The sequence below is a fragment of the Cynoglossus semilaevis genome, chromosome 9, assembly GCF_000523025.1.
Source record: "Cynoglossus semilaevis isolate Cse_v1.0 chromosome 9, Cse_v1.0, whole genome shotgun sequence".
NCBI classification, from domain to species: Eukaryota; Metazoa; Chordata; class Actinopteri; order Pleuronectiformes; family Cynoglossidae; genus Cynoglossus; species Cynoglossus semilaevis.
The window spans coordinates 3,271,511-3,278,193 of NC_024315.1; the positions used below are offsets into that span (position 1 = coordinate 3,271,511).

At 42.4% G+C, this 6,683-nt stretch overlaps 2 protein-coding genes and 1 long non-coding RNA gene across 7 annotated transcripts in view; 2 read left to right on the forward strand and 1 right to left on the reverse strand.

The window, feature by feature from the left end:
• dzank1 (double zinc ribbon and ankyrin repeat domains 1) overlaps positions 1-3,174 on the reverse strand; it is a 6,815-nt gene extending 3,641 nt beyond the window's left edge. For 2 of the 4 annotated variants that reach the window (XM_017035148.2, XM_008316497.3), the window contains exons 1-10: positions 3,055-3,173; positions 2,330-2,451; positions 2,062-2,230; positions 1,674-1,779; positions 1,243-1,470; positions 1,104-1,156; positions 799-916; positions 482-580; positions 318-401; positions 83-193 (exon numbers count right to left, since the gene is read on the reverse strand). In XM_017035148.2, the coding sequence (XP_016890637.1) occupies positions 83-193; positions 318-401; positions 482-580; positions 799-916; positions 1,104-1,156; positions 1,243-1,470; positions 1,674-1,779; positions 2,062-2,230; positions 2,330-2,441 (1,080 nt within the window). In that variant the 5' untranslated portion in view covers positions 2,442-2,451; positions 3,055-3,173. Of the gene's footprint in view, positions 1-82; positions 194-317; positions 402-481; positions 581-798; positions 917-1,103; positions 1,157-1,242; positions 1,471-1,673; positions 1,780-2,061; positions 2,231-2,329; positions 2,452-3,054 lie in introns of all 4 variants that reach the window. The other 2 variants (XM_008316498.2, XM_017035149.2) reach the window with 2 other exon arrangements.
• LOC112487536 (uncharacterized) lies at positions 44-2,153 on the forward strand. Of its 2 annotated transcripts, none has more exons than XR_003050700.1 (3): positions 44-179; positions 816-938; positions 2,033-2,153. It is a non-coding gene; the product is annotated as an uncharacterized LOC112487536 (long non-coding RNA). The 2 variants fall into 2 exon arrangements; XR_003050701.1 differs by lacking the exon at positions 2,033-2,153 and adding an exon at positions 1,198-1,315.
• A 345-nt stretch (positions 3,175-3,519) lies between the features above and the next one.
• Positions 3,520-6,445, forward strand: polr3f (polymerase (RNA) III (DNA directed) polypeptide F). Its single transcript, XM_008316500.3, has 9 exons — positions 3,520-3,698; positions 4,147-4,264; positions 4,344-4,411; positions 4,794-4,861; positions 5,159-5,271; positions 5,351-5,494; positions 5,616-5,723; positions 5,801-5,992; positions 6,311-6,445. The coding sequence occupies exons 1-9, from the start codon at positions 3,637-3,639 to the stop codon at positions 6,386-6,388; spliced, it is 951 nt and encodes a 316-aa protein (XP_008314722.1). The 5' UTR covers positions 3,520-3,636; the 3' UTR covers positions 6,389-6,445.
• Positions 6,446-6,683: the final 238 nt, after the last annotated feature.

A 6,683-nucleotide genomic window follows, 5' to 3' on the forward strand; every position in this document is an offset into this window, starting at 1 on the left:
TTGTGTTTGTGTTTGTGTTTGTGTTTGTGTTTGTGTTTGTGTTTGTGTTTGTGTTTGTGTTTGTGTTTGTGTTTGTGTTCACCCTGCAGCCGCACCAGTCACAGAACCTGGCGTCACTTTGGTTTAAACGTTTACACCTGGAGCAGGACAACATCCTGCCCTGTCCTGAGGGAACGGAGGTGACACACCCGTCCTGCATCAACACACACACACACACACACACACACACACACAAAAGGAAGGGTCAGATGTCTTCAGATAAAGTCAGCCTATTGTGTCAAGACTTCGTTGTGTGTGTGTGTGTGTGTGTGTGTTACCAGTTGTAGTTGATTCTCACAGGTGAGACATGTGGTCATGTGACCTGGATTCCCACTTCCACAGACACCACAGACAATGAGATCCTGCAGTAATCAGAGTGTGTGTGACCACGGACACATGACATGTTTTGCTTGTGTGTGTGTGTGTGTGTGTGTGTGTGTACCTGTAGTGATAGTTGGGCCTCTGGTTTGACAGATGCATCACAGATCAAACAGGTTTGAGCATTGACTGGAACCACGGTGTTACAGAACACACAGAAGACCTACAGAGACAGAGACAAGACAGGCCTGAGATCAGTGTTCAGGTCACACTGTGTGTGTGTGTGTGTGTGTGTGTGTGTGTGTGTGTGTACCGTCTGTACATGGAAGGTATTGTGAGGTTTAACATTTAGTTTGTAGTAGATTAGAATTAGGATCAGGAAAAATCACAAAAACCAGTCTGTGTGTGTCTGTCTGTCTGTTTGTGTCAGTAATGAAATACCTGTCCACCTTCCACAGGAGGCAGTCTCTGCTCAGGTAATGGAGGAACCACAGCTCCACACTGAGAACAGAACCGAGCGAAGGGGTCTGAAGGACGGAGACTGTGACACTGAGAACACCTGAGCAGACAAACAGATACTGGTGAGAGAAAGACAAGACAAGACAAGTATAGAACAAGGACACAGAGGAGTGGGGACACAGTCAGAGAGAAAGGGACAGACTGAAAGACGGTAAGAAGGACAAATCAAGACAGCGTGAGACTGAAAAAGGAAGTGTAGAGACAGATTAAGTGTCAAACTGTCGTACTGCAGAACTTTGTTCTCCTTCTTGATCTGTGGTGCGTTTGAGGCGTTGAACTTCTGTCAAATAGGAAACAAAATAAAAGCCTGGATCCCAACAGGGGGCGCCCTCATTAGAATGTGTCACTGTGAACGTGGCCGTTTACCGGTGATGAAGTTGGAGAGCCGAGTAGACGGGTCAGGACGCATGGACCCACTTGCAGGGAGTGCCGTCCCACGACACTAGACATTGTGGACAGACGACAGGAGGACGTGTGATCATGTGACTGGTCGTCTCGTCGCTGTGGTGAACACGAAAGGTTGGCTCTGACGCCGACATCACTTCCTGCCTCCTGTAAAGTAGATGGTGGTCTCAGGGATGAACCTGCAGAGTTCTGGAGAGGAGAACATCTCAAGCTGAGAACCTTACAAGACACACACTCATCACCAACACCAGCAAATGGTGTGTTGACATCACGTTGACAGCACCTGGTGGTGTGTTGACATCACGTTGACAGCACCTGTGATGGCGCGACAGGAAGGAAGAGTGCGACACCTACGTGGTGCTGTGAGGGACGTGATCTAAGGGTTTGATTACCTGCCGCTCGCTCCTCGGGTGTTTCTCCTTCGTCTGCTTCCTGTTGTCTGAGTCCAAGAGATCAACTAAAAACACCTTTGTTACCACGGAGCTCTCTCTGCCATCACTGTAGAGAAAGAGTGAAAGAGACTTTTCACTAGGAATGTAGAAGAGGTTTCTTATTAATAGTACAGTTTTTAGATAGATTTAATACTTTCAGCAGATTTCCATTCAAATTTATAATAAATGACTGGATCATTGGAGGACTGAAAAACAGCTAAGCAAAATAAAAGATGTTGAGAACTGAACTTCTGTCAGTTATTAACATCAGACACATTTTGATGCATTTTTTTTTCTTTTCATTGACCTTGTGACACAAGACGTGACATCACTTATCAGGAAGTGTTACCTGGACACAGCCACGGCTCTGACCGACACTCGCCCAGCAGGAAGCAGGATGGGCTGCTTGTACCTGTGGCTGCAGCCGCCGCCGCCCTCCATGGTCCGCCTCATCACGCTCCGTCCCACTATGGGCTTGGAACCGTCCAGAGTGTAGAAGATGTTTACACCTGGAGAGTCTGCACACAGGAAGGCATCGTTACAGGCTGCAGGATGAGCACACATTTGCACTTTAACTTTCAAGTTGGATTTGGTGCGTGTGCGCGCGTGCGTCTGACCTGATTGGACAGAAACAGGTGTGTTGGTGTTGATGTGATTCTTTGCTCTGCGCTCCTCCTCCTGGTAGACGATTGGAATGATGAGAGGAGCACACACTGATCCTGCTGTCATGACGACTCATCTATCGAAAATAAATCAGTACACACATTATTCATGTTATCAATCAATCAAGAATATCTTATGTATGCACAGCAACTTTATAATAAGAAAAGCTTACACACACAAACGTTGTCTCCACAATCAAAATATCGTTTCACTTTAATGTTTAACTTAAGACAAATACAACATCATAATTGTTTTCACTGCAAATTTTTGGTGAAATTCTTTAGAAATGGATGCCTGCAACTAAAACAATCGAGACTACACTGAAGAGGGCACATTTAGTATTAACAATTCAGAACTTCTGAGCAATTTTTGAAACTTGGGCTAGCAGCGATAGCCGCAACAGCTGCACGCACTTCGGGAGTCGCTGGATAAAGTGACTGCTGAATGTTTTGATATCTTAGTAGAAACAAACACACAATAAGAAGATGCATAACAAACTTTTGTGGTGTATGTTTGTTTGAGTTTGGATAGATTGGTCGCGATGCTTTTCCATCTTTAAAAAGTTTGTACAACACCTAACTGCAGCATCAGCATCACCCGCATTTGGTAAACGATTAAAAAAGTGTTTTAGAAAAAAAAATCAATGATAAACATTTCAACACAAACAAAAAATTCTTACTGATCGGCAACCGACGGCTTTAAAATGGGCTGTTTTGTTGCTCAGTCTCCGTTTACACACGCGTCACCACAGCAACCAGAGGAGCGCTGGGTTACGGCGCTTTAATTGCCGCTTGTGGGCGGTGCTTACTTTTTGATTTTTCTATCGTGAGTGCATTCATTCTTACATCAAAGGTGAAAATAATTTCAAAGTCATCAGTAATGATAATGTATAAATTTATAATTAAATATCCAACGCGTTTATTTACTTTGTTGGACCTTTTATCCGGAAAGTGTGTCTTTCTGGTGTTTTCGGTTTTGATCGGTTGAAATTGATGTACTATGTTTACGTAGGCAGTTAAAAAAATAAAGTCATATATAATATGCTCATTTGATGTAAAATGTTGATTTTCGATGTCTTTCTTTTAGTGTCTTTCAACGCAGTCGGGCTTTTTAAACAGGCAGTTATCAGGACATTCGCCTTACATCGACAAGTAACTTTCCAGGACCCAACATAGAACTGGCATGTTCAAAACATTAGCACACAAGCTAACCGGTGTGCGAGGACTTCTCTCTCGCAGACGGAAAATAATAATAACAAACCATGGATGAAGTCAAGATAAAAAAGGAGTTGAACGTGACAGAGCCTACAGAGGTAGAAAACAGGTGAGTTGGACAGTGTCACAAAGAGACACGAATTACCATAGTTTTCGCTGAAAGACTGGCTTCTGTCTGGATGTCCGTACATTTAGCATTTCTTTTGCTTACATCAGTTAAGCAGACGTACTAGTACTAGTATATCGATGTGAACGCTTTGTGTCTTGGGCAAAGACCACAGACTTTGAATTTGGTGCTATTTACAATCTTACTTTTAAAAAAAATTAAATCCGAAGGCTACCTGGCCCTACTGACTGTTCTTCCTGCGTTGTGTTTTTGTATTAAAATAATAATAATAATAAAAACCAGCTAAAACGATTGTTCTAGAGTAATTTTAAGATATAAGAACTAAACTGAAAATTAAGGTATGCCATGTCTAGATTTAAATTCACATTCTTATTGGACAGTAAGTCAGGTTCTGTCTCCCTGTCTGATTGTCTTCTTTTTACAAACTCAGGATCAAGGAGTTGTGTCTGCAGTTTCCTCAAGGCATAACAGATCAGGTGATCCAGAATGATCTTCCTCACCTGGAGCCCCAGCAGAGAGCTATGGCCATCAACAAGCTGCTCTCATTGGTTAGTCTCACTATGTTAATGCATATACTTATGCCATCATCTTCTCTGAACATCTCTCTCCCCCTTCCTGTGATTCTAGGGTCAGCTGGATCTGCTGAGGAACAGTTCAGGTCTACTGTACCGACTGAAGGACTCTCAGATTTCAGGGTAATCTCACATATTCTACAATATAGTTGAATTAAATCTCCTTAGGTGTACCTAGGTGGTAACAGGAATTATACTGCTTCACCCCAGAACTGCTGGAAAAATTCCAGGGGTTGAAAAAAAAAGGTACATAAATAAAGATACATGTTTAAAAATGTAGTGAAAGAAAACCCTGAGAAGATGCAGGACAAGCTTGGTATCTGTCAGGTCAGACTTCATGCGAAGATCACTGAAGCAGAGAAGATTAGTAGATAGAAGTCGAAATTATGTTATCAACAGTTGTCTTGGCAGCAATATTTGCTGTAACTCAATTAAAAAAAAGCAATAAATTGCTATTTGTTTTGAGTTTTAAGAACACCATTACAATAAGGTCTTTCTGTTCCAGAAAGATGAAAGGGTCAGATAACCAGGAGAAGCTGGTGTATCAGGTCATCGAAGATGCAGGAAACAAAGGTGAGCTGACCGGGTTTTTTTTTGTATACTAATCCTCTAATCACTGTGGTGGAGACTGTGTTTAGAAGTAATGTTATTAAAACCTAAGCTAATGCTTTAAATCAGTTTCAGTCTGTCAGCACACAAAGTGACTCAATGATGTTCATGTATTTTTTTTATCTATACTATCAGTTTTCAGTCATAGAGATAATATTATCCCAAGCAGTTAGGGAATGTAACTCATTTTGAAACCAGTGTGTTTTTCCTAAAAACATTTTGGTTTTTTCTTATCCAAAAGATGTGTTTGTGTGTTGTAAGGGATCTGGAGCAGAGACATCCGTTTCAAGAGTAACCTTCCTCTGACTGAGATTAATAAAATATTGAAGAACTTGGAGAGTAAGAAACTCATCAAAGCTGTAAAATCTGTTGCGGTGAGTTGAACTCTTCTGCTTCTGATGCAGCCTCACCAGTACTCTTCTCACACCTGGCCTCCTCTTCATAAATGTCTAGGCGTCCAAGAAGAAGGTCTACATGTTGTACAACCTGCAGCCTGACCGCTCAGTCACTGGTGGCGCCTGGTACAGTGACCAGGACTTTGAGTCTGAGTTTGTAGAAGTTCTGAACCAGCAGTGCTTCAAGTTCCTGCAGAGCAAAGTAAATGCCTTTCTACTCCTTAATGTTACAAACTAACCGGTGTTGTTACATAAATCAGCATTATTTTTTGTTTGTTTGTTTGTTGGTCACATGATCTGTGAGTGTGCACCTGTGTCTTCAGGCGGAGGTAGCAAGGGACAGCAAACAGAGTCCGATGGTCCAGAGAAACAGCTCATTCGCTTCCTCACATGAAGTCTGGAAATACATCAGCGAACTTGGTATCAGCAAGGTGATGCTCTCTTAGCTCCTCCCATTCTCATCATGCCACACCATCTGTCTTGGTTTGACTGACAGGTGTCATTGCAGGTGGACTTGTCCATGGATGACATCGAGACCATACTGAACACGCTGATCTTTGATGGAAAGGTGGAGATGACAGTCATAGCTGCCAAAGAGGGAACCGTGGGCAGTGTAGACGGTCAGATGAAGTTGTACCGAGGCGTCAACACCATCATCCAGCCCACAGGGCTGGTCAAGACTCCCTGTGGACTCTGCCCGGTAACAATTAAATAATGCAAATACACCTGTAGCAGGCAAGTCTCCAAATCTAGTTGGTTCAGGTTCCAAGAGTCACAACCTCCTTTTGTTAGATATACTGACATCTACTGGTGAACTATGAGAAGATGATTTTGTTTGACCATAGCTTTCCTACATGCATCAGAGATGCAGAACTACAGTTGTTTTCACCAAGATGTGATTGTTCCTCTTAAAGTTCAGCCCAAAGCTACAGAAAAGAAGCCTCTAAAAAAACCCTCGCAGTTGAAATATATTTATTCTAAATCTCTGAACGTGAACTTTTTTCTTTCTTACTCGCAGGTGTTTGATGACTGTCACGAAGGTGGAGAGATTTCCCCGTCCAACTGTGTCTATATGAATGACTGGCTAGATTTCTGACTCTTATTTTTTCCGTCATATTTTCCTTTATTTATAATAAAATTAACTGTAAATATATGAACGTGTTGCTTGACTCTTTAAGAACGAAATTGGTGGAAATGAGGGCGGACCCGAACCAGCCTTAACACAGAGGCTTGCCTTCAATAACAACATGGCTCCTAGCGGTGACAAGAAGAACAACACCACTGTTGACACTAAATGAACGAGCGGTCACACAGAATCTGTCACCTCATTCGTTTGTACAATACTATTAAGATGTAGCCGTTTTATGGCATTCTCAAACAGGACATTGAGA

Coding starts and splice junctions, on each gene's coding strand:
- polr3f (XM_008316500.3), top strand. CDS start 3,637: ATGGATGAAGTCAAGATAAAAAAGGAGTTGAACGTGACAGAGCCTACA. Junction 5,495..5,615: donor TCAAGTTCCTGCAGAGCAAA/GTAAATGCCTTT, acceptor CTGTGTCTTCAG/GCGGAGGTAGCAAGGGACAG. Junction 5,724..5,800: donor GCGAACTTGGTATCAGCAAG/GTGATGCTCTCT, acceptor GTGTCATTGCAG/GTGGACTTGTCCATGGATGA.